This window comes from Panthera tigris, chromosome A2 (genome assembly GCF_018350195.1).
Source record: "Panthera tigris isolate Pti1 chromosome A2, P.tigris_Pti1_mat1.1, whole genome shotgun sequence".
Classification (NCBI taxonomy): domain Eukaryota; kingdom Metazoa; phylum Chordata; class Mammalia; order Carnivora; family Felidae; genus Panthera; species Panthera tigris.
In genome coordinates, this window is record NC_056661.1 from 29482113 (window position 1) to 29506112 (window position 24000).

Genomic DNA, 24000 nt, shown 5'->3' on the forward strand with positions numbered 1-24000 from the left:
GTGTGTGTGTGTGTAACATTCTATTTAATCATTCATGTATTGATGGACACTTAGGTTGTTTCCATGTTTTGGCTATTGTAAATAATGCTGCAATGAACATGGGGGTACATATATATTTTCAAGATAATGATTTCATTTCCTTTAGATACATACCCAGAAGTAGAATTGCTAGATCATTGGGTAGTTGTATTTTTAGTATTTTGAGGAACTGCCGTATTCTTTTCTATAGCAGCTGCACCAATTTACATTCCCATCAAGAGTGCACAAGGGGTCCCTTTTCTGTGCATCCTCATCAATACTTTTTATCTCTTGTCGTCTTGATAATAGGCATTCTAACAAGTGTGAGGTGACATCTCATTGTAGTTTTGATTTGCATTTCCCTGATAATAAGTGATGTTCAGCCCTTTCCATATACCTCTTGGCCCTTTGTGTATCTTTGGAAAAATGCTTATGGTCTTTTGCCAAGTTTTAACCAGGGCTATTTAGTTGTTTGGTTTTTTGGATTATTTTCAGTGGGTTTTGGTTATTGTTTTTTGTTATTGTAGTTGTTGTTTGCTATTAATGAGTTACATGAGTTCATTATGTATCTTGGGTATGGAAATCTTTATCACATGTGTAGTTTGCGGATTTTTTTTCATATTCATTGGATTGCCTTTTCATTTTTTTAATTATTTCTTTTGCATGGAGAAGGAAGCTTTTTAGTTCAATGTGATGTCACTTCTTTATTTTTGCTTTTGTGGTTTGTGCTTTTGGTGTTATGTCCAGAAAATCATCCCTTAGATCGCTAAGACCAATGTCTGGGAGCTTTCTCCTCATATTTTCTTCCCGAAATTTTATGGTTTCAGGTCTTAGATTTATGTCTTTATTTCATTTCAGGTTACTTTTTGTGAGTGATGTAGGTAGGAGCCTACCTTCATTCTTTTGCATATGAACCTTTAGTTTCCCCAGCACCATTTATTGAAGAGATCCATTCCCTTTGAGTGTTCTTGGCTCTCATGTCAAATATTAGTTGATCGTATATTGTATATGTGTGGACTTATTTCTGGGTTCTAGATTCTGGTCATTGGTCTATGTGTCTGTCTGTATGCCTGTTTCATACTGTTTTGATTACTATAGCTTTGTAGCATAGTTTGAATTTGAAGATCATGGGTAGTATTGTGCTAGCCACATTTCAAATACTTAGTAGCCACATATGGGCAGCAGTTACCATGCTGAGGCAACACAGATAGAGTGTGTGCTATCACTGCAGAAAGTTCTCTTGGGCAGCTCTGTGCCGAATGCACAAATGGAAATAAAGTTCTTACCTTCCTTGGGTTTTTGCTGTGTTAATATTTCCTATTGTATTAGAGCACAGAGGAACACTTTCTCATTCTTTTGTATATCAGGTCAGCAACTCTAGTCTCTTGCTTCATTTTAACACAATCACCCTCACTTGTCATTTGAAATTTATGAATATGAAACATTCTATTTTCACCATTGCTAATGCAAGGAGCTATCTCCCTCTTAATCACCATTGTGCCATTATCGGTTTTAGATTGTCCATGGAATTAGAGAACGCTTTGCTGTGCCCCACTGCCTGATCTGAAAAATAAACACAGGGCTATTATATTACATCTCTACCTCATGCTACCTGGGATTCTACTGGTACTAAATATATTTTTCATATCTTATTTTTGAACTCTTATAACTTTCAACGATTAAAACAAACGCTCTCTCTCTCTCTTTCTTCCTTCTTTTTGAAATGATCCCTTTGTAACCAAGGATATCACTGCAAACCACTCTTAGTAATCCCTTTCAAGAGCCTTGGCTGGCCAGAGCCCTAGTGCTAAGCTAAAATGACTTCACTGTCAGCCCTTTTTGACCCACGATAAGAATGAAACCAGAGTTGTCTTTTCTTTTAACCTAAGTGGCTGTATGTACAACTTTGGGAGGATTCATTTTCTTTCTCCAAATCAGCATTTGTCTGAGATTATTCATGGCTGATGGTTTGGGGTTGGCCTCATTTGTTCGTAAATTGCTTCTCACTTGTCAGCACAGTGATTCCTGGCTTTGGGCTCTTTTTCATAATGTTCTCATAATCGGTGGTCCTTCTTGCCTTAGAGTAGGTAGGCTACCCTCTCCTGCACCTGAGTCATCCATTTGCATAGCTGCGCAGGAAACATGTGGGACTGGTAATGTTATCTGTACACATGCTTTTTCACCCCTATTTCTCTCCTCCAATGTAGACAATATATCTTTTTTGTTACAATTCAGAATTTCTCTATCAGTGGTCCTGCTTTGTATTTCAAGTGTGAGTAACGTTTGGAGAACCGCGATGGGAATATTAACTCTTCCGACCATCCGAGTGTGGTGGACGGGAGCGTTGCCATACTAGCTGTTATCAGCTGTTGGCGTGGAGTGCCACCTCGGCGCCACATTCCGGACACCTGCCAAAGGCAATTCGCTGGGCTCTCTGATACGGTTTTCTACTTGACTCGCAACGTTTGACAGCCTTCTTCAAAGATAACACGTTTCAGTGACAGCTTTCAGCTTCGTATCACCAATGACAGGTTTTAGATGAGTGTGGGGTTCACTCAATGCACGTTGATTCATGACCTTGGTCTTCCAGAAGCTGATTATCAATCTCTGTCACTGTGCTGACTTCCTAGAGTCATCAACAACTTGTTGTAGATCCATGAGTGCGCGCGCCTGAATTTAGAGCGCAGCCATCCAAATACGAGCACATCTGTCTCAGAGAGTCTAGAAGAAGCATGCCTTTCTGAGAAGCAGAAATAAATCCCCATTACTTCTCACACTGTACTTACTACTGTAAAATTCATGACATCATCCTCGATTGGCCATATTTCAAATAATCTTAAGATGATTCCATAGGGCTGGTTTTTAAAAAGTGACAACCACGTCTAGGCAATGTTAAACAAGAACATGGAATTGTTTCTCTGTTCTCTTAAGTTTCGGTTTATGGTGGTTTAGGAACAGGGGTGCAGAAATCTTGTGTTACTGATTTTCTTTTTTCTTTGTCTTCTTTTTTTTGTTTGTTTTTGATAAGCACAAACCTAGAAACTTCTTTCATTCTGTAGTTGTTAAAACGCCAGATGAGTTATAAATTTTACAGTATTTTGGAGAAATGAAGATCAGTTGCTTTATCTCCCATGCATGAATCTTATAAATTCAACTGAAAAACAGTATACGTACTGTGCAGGGTGCCGTGCGTCTAAATTAAGGGTGAGTATTGACAGTATCCACTGTGAATAGTACTGATAGGTACCCCAGATAACATCAGTTTTCGAAAACACACATATCATCAGCCCTAACTAAAGAGGAAGTGGACCTACAGCTAGTTGTATTCCAGCAAAGGGATCTGGACCCCAAAAAGGAAGAGAATCCAGAGTGTGAGAAGAAAGTGGTCAGCAGAGTATAAGTACAAAGTACCAGAAACATCTGAACATTAAATCCTTCTGCTGGTACCAAAACTCCAGGAAAGAAAGCATACATATAAAACATGCCATAGGAAAGTCTCCCAAATTCACTTCTGGTTCCAGAAGAGCTCACGGGAAGAAGAGAAAGGCCTTCCCCTGTTTGGTGACCTGAAACCTGCAGAGCCCAAGACCCCAGGTAAAAGGCCCAGGGAAGAAGCCGAGAATCAAAGAAAAAGTAGAGAAACAATGACATTCTTCATTGGGGAAAAAGGACTCTCAAAAATGAGAGGCCAAGATCTTCACTACTCCTAGTAAATCTGTAAGAAAAGCTCCCCATACCCCCAAACCATGGCCTAGAAAACCTAAAATTCCCTAGTAAACCTAAAATTAGAGAGTCAACCAGAAGGAAACATCTAAACTCCCTAAGGAGCTTTAAAAATGCCCAGGTCCTGACCCCTGTTGCAACCTTCTCCAAAAGTGAGCCCTGGACTTAAATATTTTTTAAAAGCCTCAACAAGTTTTATGGATGTATGTTCATGGGTGTAATAACTTGTAGTTTGAAGTAAATCATTTGTTCTTCTATGTACTTGCTAATGTAACGGGGAAAATGGGACGCTTCTCTACAGTTGTTTTTTATTATTAAACTGCAACATTTGCTTCTGAGTGAATTACTGGCATTCCAAAAAAATTGTTAAAAATAAAAAACAGGGGCACCAGGGTGGCTCAGTCGGTTAAGCCTCCAACTTCGGCTCAGGTCATGATCTCACAGTTCGTGGGTTCGAGCCCTGTGTCAGACTCTATGCTGACAGCTCAGAGTGTGGAGCCTGCTTCGGATTCTGTGTCTCTCTCTCTCTCTCTCTCTCTCTCTCTCTCTCTCTACCCTTTCCCTGCTTGTGCCCTGTCTCTCTTTCTTTCTCAAAAATAAATAAACATTTAAAATTTTTTTTTAAATAATAAAAATTACAAAATAAAAAACAAAAACATGGATGTCATTTTACTACAGTTTTGCAAGCTGTTACCATTTTGGGGAACTGGACAAAGGGGACACAGGACCACTGTATTATTTCTTACAACTGTACGTGAATCTATAATTATCAGAAAAATTATAAGCTTCATGAAAGAAAAGCCCCCCCATAAGCCACATGGTCTTTCTTTGTTTTACTTGTTCATTTTATACATACCTTGAATACCTAGATGAAGAAAAAATGTCTTTTTCCTTCATCATTAATTTTTAACCAACACATGTTTTTTTTTTTATTCCCCAGAAGTCTTTTTTTGAATTTAGTTCTTCCACAAAATAAATTCAGGAGAGAGAATTTATTTTTTTGTGATGGAAATTTACAGGTCACTTACCTGTAAAATAGACTGTCTTTTGGATATTAAAATATGAATATAGAAAGTTAATATTTAAAGCAGCCTATTATGTACAGACAGTAACTTTCCCATAAAACAGTTTTAATGTTCTTATGAGTCTTAGCCCCCTGAGAGGGCTATATATCCAATCCAACATAATCAATAAAGCAAGTTGGTTGTATGTAGCCCACTTCTCAAAAGTTGTCTAAAATACCTTTGCAAGACAGATAGCATCTCTCTTTTTCTTCCTGAGGAGCCATAACTGTCTATTGTGCCAGTTCTCATTTGATTTCATCTAAAGTTATTTCCCTTTCTTTCATTTTTGTAGAATGAATAGATAATGCATTCATCAAGAACATTTCAAGATAATCTTGCTGTTCCTAGTGTTAGCTTCAGGCTAAATGATCAGAATTTAAGAGTTAGACGGTGCTTCTGATTATGTTAATAAGCCACGTTCTCCTATGAATTTGAACTATTGGAATGGCTTTTTGGTATTTCTCTACTTTTTCTTTCCTCCCACACCAAGGACAGATAGGAAAAGCATTTATCACCATGCTTTTACTTCCATTTTCCCACTTTATATGTGTTCACTGTGTAGTTTTTTCTTTGCCCACATTCTTTCTTATTTGTCTGGATATGCCACAGTGCCTGGCCTACGTGGATTCAAGAAAAGGTTGTTAAGTTAAGCAAAGTAGATAGATTACAATAGCCAAAGTATGGAAGCCGCCCAAACGTCCATCGAAAGATGATTGCATAAAAAAGAGGTGTTGTGTGTGTGTGTGTGTGTGTGTGTGTGTGCGCGCACAACAGAATATTACTCAGCCATAAAAAAGAATGCAGTCTTGTCATTTGCAACAACACAGATAGAGCTAGTGAGTATAATGCTGAGTGAAATAAGTCAGAGAAAGACCAATCCATGTGATCTCACTCATGTGGAATCTTAGAAACAAAACAGGTGAACAAAGAAACAAAGGGACAAAACAAAAAAATGGACTCTTAACTACAGAGAACACACTGATGGTTACCATAGAAGAGGTGGGTGAGAGGTATGGGTGAAATAGGTGATGGGGATTAAAAGCACACGTATCCTGGTGAATAGTAAGTAATGTATGGAAGTGTCGAATCACTATATTGTACACCTGAAACTAATACAACTGCGCGTTAACTAACCGGAATTAAAATAAAGACTTAATAAATTAAAAAAAATAAAATTTTTCCTATTTTAGAGGTCCAAATTCTTGGGTTCTTGCATCCTGTTACTATTCCGTCTTGCCTGAACTCTGGAATTCAAGTCAGAGCAATTTCACTGGGTCTGTCTTTGGTACACTACAAGTTCTGTGTCACATCCGCTCTGCTCCATTTCTTTTCTCTGAATTCCACAGTCCCAACCCCTGTGCCATTGTGGTAGAAACTAGTTTTGGGAAAGACAGAAGCCAATTACACACCAATTACCTGGTGGGAAGACCAGTGCTGTTTTACACAGATAGACTTGAGTAAATTTTGAATTTTGAGGGTCATTTTTGAAGCCCGCCTTTATTTTGTAGGGCACAGGACTCTGTGCTACATTGACATCTGTCATATCTTGTACGAGTAAATGGTCAACTGATCTACTTTGTTCATCTAGCTCAGTTTAGCAGTGAGTTAACTGAGACCCAGGATAATCTCATGACTTGACAGCTCTTGGATGTCTGAGACCGTACCGACCTAACATGTCCCGTCTGTCTTTAGCAGATGAGTGCAGTAACCTCCCAACTTTTGTTCCTACCAACTAGTGTTGCTTCCTTCCCAGGCCTTCTTCCTTTGTAGCCAGAATAGTTTTATTTCCCAAATCTGATAGTGTCTGTCTTTCTGTCTCCCCCTCTTTCTTTCTTGGTCTCTCTCTCAGCATATCAAGGAGTTTCCATTTCTCCTGAGGGTAAAGACAGACTGCTCACTGTCCCTGACTCATTCCCTAGCCTCTGTGTCACACCCTGCTCTCTGGACACCAACCACCCTGGCTTCCTCTTACTTACTCCCATTACCACAGGGCCTTTGCATGTGCTTCTTTTCCCTTGATGTGTTCTCCTCTCGTCAGCACTTCCCAAGGTTGCTCCTTTAAGTCTGTGCTCAGGTCATTTCATCAGTCTTTGAAGATACCCACTCCCCTTCTCCTCTCTGGGGTTGGCTTCTCATCTGTTACCACTTGTCCCACTTGCTAGGTTGCTTCTGCTGTTATTTCAGTTGCCAGGACCTGCCTTTCCACCAAATGTACCGTCCATGGAGGCAAGAGCTAGGTCTGATTTACTTACCTTTTCTTCCCTGATAATAACTTGATAAATATTTGAAGAAATAAATGCTAGTGCCTACAGAGAAGTTAGAACTCTAAAACTAGAGGTCATGTTTCTTCACTTGCAGACCAGAACATTTCCCTTTTTTGTTTGTTAGTTTTAAAGTTTATTTATTTAGTTTGAGAGAGCGCATGAGCAGGGGAGGGGCCGAGAGAGAGGCAGAGCAAGAATCCCAAGGAGGGTCCTCACCGTCAGGAGCCCAGTGCGGGGCTTGAACCCACGAACCGTGAGATCATGACCTGAGCCGAAACCAACAGCCTGCCACTTAACCTACTGAGCTATCCAGGTGCCCCAGAACATTTCCCTTTTACCAAGGGCCAAAGCATCCCCTAATGGACACCTGTATTGTGGGCGGTCTGGGGGGTCCCACCATTAAGATCCAATCCTGGAAGTCTTTTCTCATTTTATGGTGTTAAACAATTGCTTGGAGGTAGTGGAGGTAAGATAGCAAACAGCTAGCTTCCCTCCCATCCATTTTTATTTATTTAACTTTTGGCGCCTACTGCTGTTTACTCAGATTTTGGTGCGAACATTTGCTTTAGCCCAGCATTATATAGACATGTTGAGCTTTATTTATACACAGTGCATGGATGTCCTGCAAACAGTGCTGTGAATGCCAGGTACTCGGTTATTCCTTCAAGCTCGGGAGAAAATGAATCCTTTACCCGTGGTGTAACTTCCCCGTCCCCACTCCTTGTGGACGATCTGGGATGTTGTTACACTTTGGGGAGCCTCAGACACAGGGGGAGTCTGTAAAAGCTGTGGCTCCTCTCCCTACGATAATAACCTTTGTAAACAACACTTGTACGGTTCTACCGTGCTGTCTTTATGCTCTCATGTCATATAGGAATTACTGTTCTGAACATTCTTCATCTGTCATTCCTGCCATCTCCTCACACGCCTATGAAGCTGCTGTTGTAGAATTCCAGTTTTATAGAATGGGAACCCGGGCACCAAGAGGTACAATGCCTTTCCCACAGTTGGGAGTGTGACAGATGATGCTTTTTCAATTCAGACTCCCCTGGCTCCAGAGTCTGGCTCCGTGTATGTGCCCACGCTCAGAATTTTACTTCCTGTGTCAGGAGGGTGCAAGACCCCAAAGCCCATGGGTGGCTACTACCGTGGACTATAGACTCTAGGTTAAGAAACCCCAAATTTGAAGCCCCAGCTCGCTCCTTCCACTGTCTCAAACATTCTGCTGTGATTCCATCCCAGTCCATGATAGCAGTTCAACAACCAGTGGGCCTTGTTCTAGAAAGTCTACTCCCAGGGTGTCAGTTGAACATCCGACTCTTGATTTCGGCTTACATCATGGTCTCATGATTTGTGAGATCAAGGCCCGCATTGAGCTCTGTGCTGACAGCGTGGAGCCTGCTTGGGATTCTCTCCCCACCGCCCCACCTCTGCCCCTTCCCGGTTCGTGCACACTGTGTGTGTGTGTGTGTGTGTGTGTGTGTGTGTGAGAGAGAATGCATGTGTGTGCACGTGCTCACTCACAAATAAATTAAAAAAAAAAAAAGAAAGTCCACTCCTGTATATCTTTCCCATTTATCCCTCCTATCCTAGAAGTCTCCATTCTTTAGCTGTTATTTTCTACCTTCCTAATTGTCCCCTTATCCAGATTCAACTTACTGCTATTGTTTTAGAATTTAAAATTTTTCTTTCTTTCTTTCTTTCTTTCTTTCTTTCTTTCTTTCTTTCTATATAGTATAATCTACTTACTATTTTTCTTTTGATTGACTCTATTTTAGTTAAATGAACTGACTATAAAGGAAATCTTTTTACTAACACCTTAACAGGAAGACCAGTGCCATCTGACATGGATAGACATCTGTAAACATGTATGTCTGTGATCTATAAAAATAAATCAAAATTGCCACAGTTATTAAATTCAGCATAATACTTACTCTAGGGTACAAGGGGGAAATGAATGAATATCCGGGAAGTGTGGAGAGCTTATCAGCACTAACCTGAGATCTTTTTTTCCCCTTGATGTGACCAAAGCATAGAAATAATCAAGAAGAGGAAATCCCTTTTTATTCTGTGTTGTAATGAATTCAAAGCATCTACTCAGCACTTACGATCTTCTCTCAAGTATTTGGGGCACACTTACCCTTGCTGTTGTCCCTGTCCTGGGTCACTTTTTATTTTGTGGGGAAGCCATTATTGCTTTGAAATGGAAGTCTGTCTGAAAATGGAGAGTTAGCACCTGTGTGGGAACCCCTCTGTGTTCTACATTAGCTCCATCCATATCTCTACAAAGGAGTTTGACAGTAGTCTCCAGTGCATGTGTCCTTCCTGGGTTTCTGGCACTGCTTTGTTAAGGGCTTTCCAGGTGTAATCTCCTTCAGGCGTCAAAACAGCCTTGCTGTGTAGGCGCTGTTACTGCCATTTGACCAGTGGTGGAAACTGAGGTGGAGAGGGGTCAGGTAACTTGCCCAAGGTCATGCTGCCGTGAAGCGTCAGAACTGGATTCCAACCTAGGTCTGTCCATCTTCTGAGCTCATGGCTCCGAAGACATTCTGAGTTTTGTAGGAAGTACCTTTGGTTTATTTTGTTTTGAAACGGCTCTGTGTCATCAGTGGTATTCCGAAAATGGTGACGTGGTAGTTTGGGGAAAGTTGTCACTTCTCACTTCTATAGGTAAACACGACTGACTATAAGCCACGTTCAGAGTTGGGGCAGGGGTGCGTGCACGTAGCATGCTGTGTGCTCTAGTGAGGAATACAGTAATATGAAAAATGAGATGAATGTTTCAGATTGTACAGTTCCCTAATTATGCTTTTAATTATTCATATAAAACAAGTAAAATGACCCCTGACAGAGACATAAATGATTTAGGTAAAATCAAATATTTATAATATGCTGTTGAGTCCCTGGGTGTATCGTAACAGATGCACTCAAAGTGCTTTGGCTTCATTCTTTGGATGCAGAGTGGTAGGTATAGAATTGATAACAGGCTGAGGGTCATCAACAGTATTTAAGACAATACCGAGCTAATTCATATGTATTTTGGCTTTAGAACTAAAGGTGTGTGATTGGTTTAATGTATTTTATCTTCTAAAACCTCTTACTGCATTTTAGGGGTCACCACATGACAGTCCCTGATAGTTTCTGTGTTCTTAAGGATTGAAAAACAATCAAGGGGAGAGTGAGATTCCATGGCATGTGAAAATTATATCCACGTTTTAGTTTGGATAAAGTTTTATTGGAACATAGCTTTACGCATTCATTTACGTACCATGTGTGGCTGCCTCCGGCTACAGGGACTAGGTTGGGTTGTTGCAACAGGGACCAGAGGGCCAACAGAGCCTTAAATATTCACTGTCTCGTCTTTCACAGAGAAAGTTTGCCAACCCCTGCTAAAACACGCCTAACATACACCAAAGTGAGCCAGTGCTGTAGCGTGTTTAATCAGCGCAAGAAACACTTGCTTTCACTTTGTTTCATCTTTTAATTCGCTGTCCCACTAATTGAACATTCACTGTATATTTTTCAGAAGTTGGAGAAAAATTGTCCTTTGAATGCAATAAAAAGGGATTTATATGCGAAGGTTTCCTTTACTTGCTTTTAATGCTTCCTTTATATAGAGAAATACTGAAACTAATTGTACTCTTTTAGAGATGGGTCATTAGTCTAGTCCCTATCTTTTATGGAGACCTAATTCTCATGCAGGATTTCTCTCTGAAGCTCGAACTAGGATAACTTTAGGAAGAAGAGACAGTGAGGATACAAGAGCTTTTCTGTGGCTTCTACAAGTTTGGCTGTTCACAAACCATGAAGTATATTGGTTGGCGTCTCACCTGTGTTTAGCACCCGATAAGTGTTTGTTGAATGAATGAATGAATTCACTTTACAAAACAAACAGAAAAAGGAATGTATCACTTACAAAATAAAATCCGTTATGCATTTGGATATTATATTCCTTTGGGGAAAATAATTGTTATGCTAGTATAAATCCAATGTATTTGCTCTCCATTTCTCCTTCCTGTGTTTCAAGGAAGAGGGCTATGTGTTGGAAAGTTAGGGTTTAAATTGACTAAGTTTCCCTATGTTATAGAATTCTTAGGTGTTCTTTTGGATGGGCCAAGTAAAATTTTTCTATACATGGAATAAAAAGAAGCATCAAATTAAATATGGTTATCTGCAATAATTTGAGTGACTTAATGAATACAATTTTCCCAGCATTTTCCTGTGCACTGTTATCAAATACAATGAATATAACCCTAACTCTGGCTGTGTGCCCACTGATATTGCCTTAAAATTGGAAGAAGCTGCAAATTTTATTTAACGATATCTTTGCCTAAATTTTCTAATTAAAGAGTCGTGCCTCTTACATCTGTCTTCTCATATGTTTTTCCCATCTCATTCCAGACCTTGAACCTTAGGGTAGCCCCAGGAATCCAAGCGTACGAAAAGAAAGATCTCACTCTCCAGATAATTTGGGTTGTCAGGCAGACTTAGACAATTCTCATTCAGAGCGACTTACTCTCTTCCTGTCTCCATTCTTTTTCTTTCTTTTCTTTTCTTTTCTTTTTTTCTATCTATGAAATGCATAAGAAATTCTGAGATCATTCCCTGGGAATTTTCATGGTTTAGAGTGAACTGGTGCTTGAGAACATTCTGCAGCTAGATTGTGCTAATTTATTCAAACTAGTGTTTTTGACTTGTTTTTCAAACAGGAGCATGAGGAAATAATTCACATCATGCAATCATGGACTTTATTTGCAGCGGTGGAAGATGTCATTCAAGTTTTGTTTTGAAACTCACTTTGTTTCCCTTCCCTTCCGTTTTATACAGTTGCCATCCTTCTAAAGGACGACTATTTTGTCAGTGGTGCTGGCCTGCCTGGCAGATTCAAAGCCGAGAAGGTGGAATTTCACTGGGGCCATAGCAATGGCTCTGCAGGTTCTGAACACAGCATCAATGGGAGGCGCTTTCCTGTGGAGGTGAGAACAAGATGTTAAGTGTAGCCCTGCTTTGGGTCTTCACATTAATGAGGTGCTTTGGGTTTACCCCCAGTGACTTTGCAAATCAAACTTGCACCCTCCATACCTTTGTCTCTGGCAATCTTTTAAATGCAGCATGACGCGTGTATAGCCCTCCACAAGCTTCTCATCTTTGTTTAACTGGAGAAGCATGGGGAAGTCCCGGGCCTCATGGTTTGAGGAGACACCCCCCCCCCCCCGCCCTGAAGATTTTTCAGCCATTTGTTTCCTGTGACACAAGTGTCTTTACTCTGTTTCTGAAGTCCCACTTTCTAAAGGTGAAATTCTCTATGAAACTCAGGGGACTGTTTTCACCCTTTAGAAAAGAGAAAAGTTAGTTGATGTATGAAGCGGAGTCTCAGAACCTTTTGTCGGTAGGGCAATTGTTGTAAGGTTTCTTTGCTCCTGCCGGCTGTCAAGAAAGAGGCTGTGGCCATTGGTGGTGTAACTCGCAGATAGCATTGCTGGGATCAGTGATGACATTTTGCCTTTCCTGTGTCCGTTTTCTCAAAGATTCATGCTGCTAGACAGAAGAAAGGTGTGGGTACCTACAGTAAATGGTTTGTATCTTTTGGGGGAGGGTGGGAGGGAACAAGTCTCCAAACTCCTTCAATAATGTTGGGTGGGGACAGCTCACCCCTTTTATTGCTAACTTGATTTTTACTTTTCATCATGATCAAGTCTGGTGGCTGTTTGGCTCCCCATGTGGTAAGCTGTACACGTTTGTGGAAAGACTGAATGGATTCTTCTGACTGGATTCTTAGTGTTTGGCACCTTCTATTAAGTCATGACCTACTTTGATAATCAGATGAATACTTGAGATCTCCTTCCATACAGGGAAAGTACGTGGATATACACGCAGATTTGCATATCGTTTATAGGATTTTGTCATTCACCTTAGCTCCTCAAGCCCATTTCTGGGCCATTTAGGCATCCTTGAAGCTTAAGTGAAGAATCCCTATAAACTGAGAGAAGCAGTAGTATTTCTTTTTTCGAAGATGCTCATATTCGCATATAAAAGTGTCTCTTATCAGTGATCGCTGGAGAAACCAGACAACTATTCTGAGAAAATGCTTCCCGTTTTTTTCAGCTGACACATTTTCGGTATTAAGACCCTTCTATCTGTGGGGCTTCCTGTGCTAGTCACACGTGTTAAAGAACTCCTGAGTAGGGTTTCTGCTTAATGGGCTCTCCTCCTCCTTTATACTGAATGAATCATTTCTTAGAAATCTTAGCTTTATTTGTACTTGGAAAACGTGATTCCTAAAGGCAAAATTACAGCGTCCTTTTAAAAGTTTGGGGTTTCCCTTCTGTTCTTGCTGACCGCAGCATGAGTTGAACGGATGGTTTGTGTTCAGTTGGTTTTTCTTTAAAACCTCTTTGTCTTAGAATTGTGTTGTCATTTATTTAGCTAGTGTTGTTGGGACAAAAGACCTGTGCTTTGAAAGATTGAAAACTTATTCTGGTGGCTGCCTTGGTAGAGAAGAGCTCTAGAGATAGGAACTGGAAACTTCTGGGCCTGGCTCTTCCTCCTGGTCCATTCAGATTTGGAAAAATGCATGGACTAGATGCATTAAACTAGTACTACTTTATCAAACTTACTACTTTAAATGAATATTTCAGTTTTCTTTTACTCAAAGAGTGCCCTGAAATTCAGAAGCTAATTAGAAATGGCAGCTACAATGCACAGATTTATTATTCCACCAAGTTGTTTGAATTTATTTCTGTCAATCGCTTCTCGGCCTTTTGGCTAAGATCAAGTGAATTTATTTCTGTCAAGTAATGTCAGATGGTAAGGCTGCCTGTATTAATTGGGTTCCTCATTGAGGTCCATCTGGTTTGTAGCTTGTTTTGTGTTTTGGATTTTGTTGTTGTTTTGTTTTGTTTTCAATGTGATAAATGTGTTAAATTACTTAGTGGGTATATTTGGAGGAACTTGAATTTCAAGAGGTCAAAGGTAATGGGATCGGATTTAACCTTAAAATATGCAAGGAAAGTTGCTCACCTTTGCTTGAAACACGTCTATAATATTTTAACGTTAAATTGCTTTATTTGAGCTCTTTATCAATAGGAACGCTCTCTGATGTTCTTACAGTTTGAACATCTCGGACTTGGTTTATTTTGTTCCCTATAACTATATTGTTTTCTAAGAAATTAAAATGAAAGTAAATTATTGTCATGTATCCTGTAGTCATTTGTCAGCATGGGGGAAATTACTTATCTGACTTGCATACAGAGCCAGAGAAGAGATGTGGTTGAAGATTGCAGTGGGATTGGTTCTCAACTAGAGACCACGTTCCCCACCCATGGGGACATTACGCATTGTCAGGGGACGTTTTTGGTTGTCGCTGTTAGGGCCAGTGGTATGCTACTGGAATCTAGTGAGTAGAGGCCAGGGATGCTGTTAAACATCCCATTCATAGCACAGCCCCCAAAGAATTACGCCACCCAAAATGTGGCTGTTAGGAGGCTTTGAAGTAGAGAAAGTGGTCTGTTTAGCTGTAACTGACCTTCCTTCTTTTCCCTGTGTGGCATCATTGTAAGTACATTTGAATATTGAGGACTTTGTGCCTGAGAAGTCCTTCTATCCTCTTGTGGACTTTAGAGAGAAATGTACCTTGCCTGTTGGGTGAGAACATTGCTGGTCCCAGTTCCTTTGGGCTCCGCTGGGAGCTAAGTCACGACCTCAGGTATTTATTTCAGCAGCTGCCTCAGTGCTCCAGCCCCGCAGGCTGAATTGTAAGCCTGTGGCCCGCAAGAATCGGGACCTGCTCCCTGAGGCTCAGTTGCAACAAACCCAACTTTGTAGGTTTTGCTGCCCACCCCCCCACTCCCCTCCAGGAATGCCTTGAGGTCACCTACAACAGCTTCCTACACATCCAGAAGTCAGACCTCCCCACGTTGTCCTGGCTGGAGTCCTGGACTTGGTCTCAGAATTCCTACACTTGAAAACATCCTAATAGAAAAATAAATGGCCTTGTAAAAATGAAATAAGAGCTCTTCAGTAGCCACCAATCATTACAGTTCAGTGTAAGTTAGGGAACAAAGTCGGAATCCGATTACAATGCCATGCTTGGGAGGTGAGACCCAATTTGGATCCTCCCATGCCCTCACCTCCTATATATATATGCAGCTTTATTCTTTGCCTAGCAGCAAACTTTACTTGAGTGCCTTCTGTCACGTAAGCACTGGGCTATAAAGGTAAACCGGTAAGTCGGGACCCCTACCCTTAAGGTACTTACACTCTGGTAATGACACAGAAATTGAACAAGCGGTCACATAAGTAGCTGTGTGATAGCAGTTGGGATATTGTCTCTGAAGGAGAGGGATATTTTGTCATGAGCTATGGAAGGCCTCTAGACAGATATTTATTAAGCTAAGAGGTATTTATTAAGTGATATTAATTAAGAGAGAAGAGATAAATTGGAGCTAGCCCATAGAACAGGGGCATGCAAAGGCCTGAGGCAGGAGATACTTGGTAAGTTGAAGGAATGAAGAGAGATCATTGCGGGTTTCGATATTCAGGATGGTGCCCCCCATCCCAGATGTCCCCTCAGTAATCCCTGAAACCTAAGAATATATATATTACCTTATATGGCAAAAAGGATTTTGCAGATGTGATTAAGTATTCTTCAAGTGTAAAGGCTCACAGCATTCCAGTGATTAAAACAGTGGTATGTCCTGTTCCAGTTCTTCCATGGCTACACAACTTTGTGTTATCTCTGCAACCACAGTTATCTATATCAGCTTCTACCCTATCCTACGCTTTCCCTTTGCACACTCTCATCCCCTGTTCTGTGATTGGTAACTTAAATAAAGGTTCATGTAACCCTAATAGGATTGAATCATGCAGTGTTTCTACTAATAGCTGAAGTTGGAGTTAATGCAAAGAGAAATCTCTAGATAAAACCTCTGATAGCTCCATTAAAGTGGAGGTTCATTGCATACTTGTTGTGTAAGGTAATTAAAATCTTGTTTATTACAATAAGAGATCACAGGAGTTGTTGATTCAGACTTATTGGTACTTTATGAGTTGGAGTCTTCAATAAGCTTCAATGATCCAAACTGATTATGTGTGCCCTTTCCAAGGAAACTCACAGCTGGTTCATTTAGGCACTGCTTAGAGCATCTCGGCAAGTGAATGGAAGAAAAGGCATTTTTCCTAATACACACCACGTACACATCACCATATGGTACAGGTCTATAGTCCCTTAGCTGAAACCCTTGAGGCCAGATGTTTTAGAATTCAGGATTTTTTTCGGGAAAGGTATTAGGGTACGCATGCTATACATATTACTGAGGACCCTAGTCGGGTCTGCCACTCTACTCCTTGAATGCGTTAATTTTTCTGGAGCATGGAGGTGAATGAAATCTCAGTATTCTAAATGGCTCCATATCTCTTCACTTCGGGTTTTACCACCAAATTGGTTTTGCACCCGAATGATAAATAACTGTAATAACAAAACACCTTTGGTCTTGCAAGCTTTTGAGATTTCATCACCACTGATAACTTACGGACCTGTGTTTTAAAAACTGGGTCCATAGCATGGCACCACTGGTTTATGTTCCCAGGAGTGTGGGTTAGTTCCAGCCATGACACAGACACGTTGTCACCTTGGTGGGCCCAGTGTGTGTAGGAATGATCTGGTGTTGGTAAACGACATTCTTAGAGCTAAGTTTTGTTTAGGGAGCAAGAAGTCGCTTGTTTTAAGCTGACCTTGCTCTGTGATCTCTTTCCCCCTTTAACATTCTGCCTGGGGGCTCTACCTTGGTCTTCTCTTGTCTTCCCTCTGTCTGCCCAGCTTCTATCTGCCTGCCTAGAGTCAGGCTCATGTTCTGCCTTTTATTTTGTGAAATGGATCTCGGTTCTTCCATCGTTCCTGTTACTTTCTGGTTAGACGGTTCTCTTTCTGTTGGGCCCTCAGATTAACGTCCTAGGTGATGCGCATCGGCCTTCCTTCACCCAGGTGAGCTCGTGCACTTGTGACCCACACAGAGGCCTGCCACGTTGTCACTCGCTACACTCACGCAAACATGGCAGGATGCTACATGAGTCAGATGTGGGCCTGTCCACCAGAGGCTAAGTTCTCATATTGGTCCCTGGCTTCAGTAGTGTGATTTTCTGAATTTTTTTTTAATGTTTATTTTATTTTTGAGAGAAAGACAGACAGAGCGTGAGCAGGGGGAGGAGGGGAGCAGAGAGAGAGGGAGACACAGGATCCAAAGCAGGCTCCAGGCGCTGAGCTGTCAGCAAAGAGACCAACGCGGGGGTTTGAAATCATGAACCATGAGATCGTGACCTGAACCAAAGTCGGCACTTAACCAACTGAGCCACCCAGGTGCCCCAGTAGTATGACTTTCTAGAACACAGACTAAATGTTCACTTTGGCTCCTACTCCTTTATGTATCCCTTATTTTCTGCTGGAAATAAATTTATACACAAAATGCCTTCTTGAAGATGTATTTTAAATATTAGCATATTAAAGACATTTGAAGAGTCTTCCACTGAAGAAATGTATTCACCTTTATTTAACTCCATTTTCCCCCAGACTTTTATAAGCCCACTGTCCCACTCTTTCCTCAGTTTAAGTTCAGCAATTTGGTAACAATTCCCCCTTTTTTGGAAATGAGGTTTAAAATTTTCTCCTGTCCTCCTTTATTCCCTATTCCTGGTAAGAAATGGAGTCCCATTCAGGTAAGTTTTTCCAGAAGACACTAATGGCAATTTTTATTTCTCTTATCTTAACAATTATAAAACCACCTTGGCTTGTTCATAAAACAATGGTCATTATGAACCTGATAGTATCTTGCTTCGTCTGTCATTAGAGCTGTCATTAAAGGAAGATTGAGACATTTTCTTTTTTTCATTTTTTATTTTTATTTATTTTGGGAGAGATAGAGAGCAAGCAGAGGAGAGGCAGAGAGAGAGGGGAAGAGAATCCCAAGCAGCTTCGGTGCTGTGGGCGCAGAGCCCGATGCAGGGCTCGAACTCACAAACCATGAGATTGTGACTGGAGCCAAAGTCAAGAGTCAGACACTTAACCAGCTGAGCCACCCAGGCACCCAGAGACATCTTCTATGAAAAATAAGTTTTGCCACATCATGGTGATTCTTTCACCCTGCCTTGTACTTTACTGAAATTCCTGGAATTGTGCAGTTTCTCTGAAACGTTGGTTTGTGCGTTGGAGAGTCCTTTGTGGATGTGTTCAAGGCAGTGCGTGTTTTCCTTGTCACTCTTCCTCACGGAACATTGGAAGTGTCAAGGAGATTGTCCCTGGTTATCTGGTGTTTGCTGCTCCATGGTGTGGCCAGTCGGGTTTTTCTCTGTAGTGACTGCCATCAAATGGTGAGGGAATTGGTTAAAATTTAATGAATGACTTTATGGAAATACAGATTCCATTCCTGAGCAGAATGTTTCATCCTTTGCTGGTGAAATACTTCATTTCCATCTGGCTGATCTTTTATGTGTCTATCTTGTGTTAATTAAGAAGAACATGGGAGGAGGCCCCAGGACTTAGAGGATGCTCCATGGAGAAGTGAATGCCTTGGTTGTACAAAGCCAGAGAACTGATATGGCGAAGCAGAAAAGCCTTGCCCCTGGCGTGGTAAATGTCCCTCATCACACACGGTCTTCTTTACATGTGAACTTGGCTCGGGGCTGTTTGATGGTGTGTCAGTGACACATAGTGTGTTGATACCTGGTTGAATTGCCCTGAGAATCACAGAAAGGCAGAGGACATCGCGAAAAGAAAACCCAGGTAAATTGGAGATAATTTCAACCTAGAAACTTGATGACTCTGGCGGAGCCCTCAGACAACCAAAAAGAAGGCTTATGGTGTTGGTGCTGGTGGTTTTCATCATAATGATGATACTGTAGACACCATTTAGTAAGCATTACCTGTGTCAGCAACATTCTAGATATTCCTCCTTTAATTTTCTCACCTACCTTATGAGGGAGGTGCCCTTGCTGTGCTCTAAGTTGGGACAGCTGAGTTTCTGGAGAGGTAAGTAGCTTGGCTGAGATTTATTGTTAGGACTTCAGAATCTAGGCTCCAGTGTCTACAAAATCTTAACCAGCATTCCTTTTATTTGATAAATCATTTTCTCGTTGTTCTTGCCATTGATTTAGGTTGTTTTTAGAATCACTGATGCAGTAGAAATAATTTTGTTGGAATCTTAACTGCTGTTTATTGGATAACAGGGAGGAAAAAGTATCAAAGGGCTTTAAATGTTCCGACATGGCTGAACCACTGGTAAAACATACAGAGAGGAAAGTGAGAGAAACAGGAAGTGCCATCAGCTCTTTGCCTAGAGGTATTGTAGAAAACACTGGATTTTGTGTGGATTGGCCACTTCTGTCTATTTTCAATCATGTAGGGCAGCACTTGTCTGATAGAAAACAGAATGGGAGCCATTCAGTGTACTTTGAAATTTTTGGCAACCACATTAAGAGAGGCAAAAAGAAACAAGTGATTTTATTTGACTTTACTAACTTACATCATATAATTTATGTTATATAATAATAATTGTTAGAAAATCAATTAATTTTTAATTGATTTTAGCAATCTATTATTGTTACCCTAATACATTATAATATTACTATTTCAACATGTAATTGATATAAAAAATTATTACCAAGCTATTCTACATTCTTTTTTTGGTACTTTCTTTGAAATCTGGTATGTATTTTACACTTAGACTGGCCAGTGATCATATGCTCAGGAACCACATGCATGTAGTGGCTCCTATGACTAAAACATGTACACTTAAGGGTTCCAGACCACACTAATGGAGTTTACTTATTTTTTTTAATTTACACCCAACTTAGTTAGCATATGGTTTCAGTCAGCAGTGGTTTCAGGAGTAGATTCCTTAATGCCCCTTACCCATTTAACCCATCCCTCCTCCCACAACCCCTCCAGCAACCCTCTGTTCTCCAGTCTCTTATGTTTTGTCTCCCTCCATGTTTTTATATTATTTTTGCTTCCCTTCCCCTATGTTCATCTGTTTTGTATGTTAAAGTCCTCATGTGAGTGTGAAGTCCTATGATATTTGTCTTTCTCTGACTAATTTCACTTAGCATAATACCCTCTAGGTCCATCCACATAGTTGCAAATGGCAAGATTTCATTCTTTTTGATTGCCGAGTAATACTCCATTGTGTGTGTGTGTGTATATATATATATACACACACACACACACACACACACACACACACCACATTTGGGCTCTTTCAATACTTTGGCTTTTGTTGATAGTGCTGCTATAAACATGGAGGTGCATGTGTCCCTTCGAAACAGCACACCTGTATCCCTTGGACAAATGCCTAGTAGTGCAATTGCTGGGTCGTAGGGTAGTTCTATTTTTAGTTTTTTGAGGAACCTCCATACTCTTTTCCAGAGTGGCTGCACCAGTTTGCATTCTCACAGCAGTACAAAAGAGATCCTCTTTTCCCTCATCCTCACCAACATCTGTTGTTGCCTGAGTTGTTACTGTTAGCCATTCTGACAGGTGTGAGGTGGTATCTCATTGTGGTTTTGATTTGTATTTCCCTGATAATGAGTGATGTTGAGCATTTTTTCATGTGTCGGTTGGCCATCTGGATGTCTTCTTTGGAGAAGTGTCTATTCATGTCTTCTGCCCATTTCTTCACTGGATTATTTGTTTTTTTGGTGTTGAGTTTGATAGGTTCTTTATGCATTTTGGATACTAACCCTTTATCTGATACGTCATTTGGAAATATCTTCTCCCATTCCGTTGGTTGCCTTTTAGTTTTTCTGATTATTTCCGTCGCTGTGCAGAAGCTTTTTATTTTGATGCAGTCCCAATAGTTCATTTTTACTTTTGTTGCCCTTGCCTCCGGAGACCAGTAAGAAGTTGCTGTGGCCAAGGTCAGAGAGGTTTTTGCCTGCTTTCTCCTTGAGGATTTTGATGGCTTCCTGTCTTACATTGAGGTCTTTCATCCATTTCGAGTTTATTTTTGTGTGTGGTGTAAGAAAGTGTGGTCCACGATCATTTTTCTGCTTGTCGCTGTCCAGTTTTCCCAGCACCACTTGCTTAAGAGACTGTCTTCATTCCATTGGATATTCTTTCCTGCTTTGTCAAAGATCAGTTGGCCATAGGTTTCACACTAATGGAATTTAGATACCAAACTAGCCAAAGGACTTGCAGAAATCTTAAAGAGGGATTTTTATGCTGAATTTGTAATAATTTTCACCTTTTTTTTCCTTTCCCAACCAAAAAATATGTACAATTCAGTTTTCTATTGGGATCTGACCTGGTTGTTGAACGTCTTCACCTGGATGTGATTCAGGGTTTTCTTTTTCTTTTTCTTTTTCTTTTTCTTTTTCTTTTTCTTTTTCTTTTTCTTCTTTTCCTCCTTCTTCTTCTTCTTCTTCTTCTTTCTCTTTCTTCTTCTTTTTCTTCCCCTCCTCCTCCTCTTCTTCCACCTTCTTTTTTTATAAGCATTCAGTATTTCCCCCTTACTTATTTATTTTTATAACATTTGTTCCCAGGGCTTTGAGGCTTTGAATACTATTTTTCTCAGAGTCTGTTTCCAAGCTGAGGAACTCAAATAACACTGGCTCAGGGAGACCTTTGTGCACTGAAGGTAGAGATCTCAGGCGGCCAGATCAGATGTATTGTAAGTTCAGGTCAGGAGGATTTATGGGCATAAGGCTCAGAAACATCGCCCCTGCACTTTTTTTTCCCCTGTCCTGTCAAATATTTGAGCAGGAAGGTTTCAAGCCATCTTAAATCTAAAGCTTTTAGCAAATTCTTTAGTGCCGCCGCCACTCAGAAAGAACAGTGAAGAAGATTTATAAGGAACAGAAAGAAGTCAGGATTGAAAGAAAGTCTATTTCCTCACTCCCCTTTAAATCCCCAGCATGGAATTTCATAGTACCCCTCCACCCCCATTTAATGGAAGGGAGAGGAAACTCCTAAAGCTTCCTTCCCCGGGTGCGTGGCCTGGCTCTGTGTTGAGCACAGATACCACTCTGGGTACATTTACTGTGATATATGGAGACACCAGCTGGGCAAATTCACCAAAACCTTATTTTACTTAGAAATATGAATTTCATCTCTTGAATGTTTGAGGATGTCTTAGAAGACAGGGCTTTAAAACTCAGGTTAATACATGAAAGATATTTGGGTTAATGATAAAATGACTCCTAAACCCCAGCTCTTACTCTACGGATAGAGCTTCGATTTCTGAATCTCCCTGTTAAAACCTTCACTGCATCGGTTTATAAAGTTCAGTATTTCAGGGAATCTTCTTACTGTATTGCTTCAGGGTTCGCCATCCCCTGATTCAAGGAGGCTAGGGGTGAAAGAAAACCCATTCCGTGCTCTGCCATTTCTCAGCCTGGTTCTGCCTTTACAATTGCTCCTGTTTCTGTCTCTGTCTCTCTGTCTTTCTCTGTCATCACTGTATTTATTCATGTTTATGTGTTGGCAGAGTACCTGTGGGTTGAAACATCATAAGCATGTGTGGCAGCCCCTGGTACATTTTCTGGATTCTGTTAGTTGGTCTAAATGATCTGCACAAAAAGTGATCTGGGGTCAGATACGTTTAGGAAACGTTGCCTACTATTCCTTCCTCTTGTTGCTTGATAATGGGCCAACGTAGTAAAAGTTTTGAGAGAAACTTGCTTGTAACCAGGAATCTCCCAAACTCAGTTGACCTTGGAACTGTTTTTTTTGTTGTTGTTGTTTTTTGTAACATCCTGAGAGGTTAATGATGAGAATTTTCTACATAGGGGAAATGCTGTCCCGCGTAGTTCGGTGGGGAGTTCTTTTCCATACCTTGATGCTGTGTAAAATGTTTAAATTATGTTTTGACACTCATCTTTCATTTCTAAATTATCAGTGATGTTCATTCAGTTGCTTAATAGAGCCTTCTCTGTGTAGGACACAGAATGCCCTGGCCTCAAGTGGCTTTTGTTTTAGTAGGTGCTAAGGCCCTGAGGCAGAAGCTTGCCCTGCATGTTTGAGCAAGCAAAGGGCAGAGTGACAGTAATATAGTCTACAAAATAGTTGGGGTCCTGGTGATCCAAGGCCTGGTGGACCATGGGAAGCCCAGTCGCTTTTGCCCCGGCCAAGATAGAAAGCCCTTGGAATGTCTTCAGCAGAAAGTGGACATTATCTGGCTTAGATTTTAGAAGGATCCTTCTGGCTACACATGGCCATAGGAAACACTTGTAGCCACTGAAGTCAGAAGATAATTATGATATTTCAAGAGAGGTGATGGTGGATCGTGCCTGAATTCTGAATGTATTCTGAGTATTTTGAGGGAAGAGCATGCTAATTGAGGGAGATAGGATAGGGATGCTTATCCCTTATGATAAGTTTATATTTCTTGGTTTTAGAAGATCATGGATAACTGACTAGTCTGCATTATTTTATAGCATTTTCTTTCACTTTTTAAAATTCTTTCAAATTTTTGATTATGTAATATTTAGATTTTGTGTTGTACATATTATATGCCTGTTTTGATTACATACTATTTGTCGTACATTAAAGAAGAATGTAACGTGGGGTGCCGGGGTGGCCCAGGCCTCGGTTAAGTGTCTGACCCTTGGTTTCAGCTTAGGTCATGATCTCACGGTTTCCTGAGTTCGAGCCCTGCATCGGGCTCTGTGCTGACAGTGCGGAGCCTGCCTGGGATTCTCTCTCTCCCTTTCTCTCTGCACCCCTGCATCTGTCTCTCTCAAAATAAATAAATAAACTTAAAAAAGAAGAAGAACGTAACATAGTGCAGTGATGAAACACAACAATAATGAAACAAACCCCCTTTCGGAAGGCTTACTCTGAGATAGTAGAGGTCAGTGCTTCCACCAGCACCTGGCACATTCTAAGAGCTTCCTTATGTTAGCCATTATTATTGTATCCCGATCCTCCAGTTACATTGGACGGC

At 40.7% G+C, this 24000-nt stretch overlaps 1 protein-coding gene across 4 annotated transcripts in view; it reads left to right on the plus strand.

Moving 5' to 3' along the window:
- The window catches only part of PTPRG (protein tyrosine phosphatase receptor type G), a 710659-nt gene that overhangs the window by 411177 nt on the left and 275482 nt on the right, over positions 1–24000 (plus strand). For all 4 annotated transcript variants that reach the window (XM_042979322.1, XM_042979323.1, XM_042979324.1 and 1 more), the window contains exon 4: positions 11897–12045. In XM_042979322.1, coding sequence (XP_042835256.1) covers positions 11897–12045 — 149 coding nt within the window. The remainder of the gene's footprint in view (positions 1–11896; positions 12046–24000) is intronic.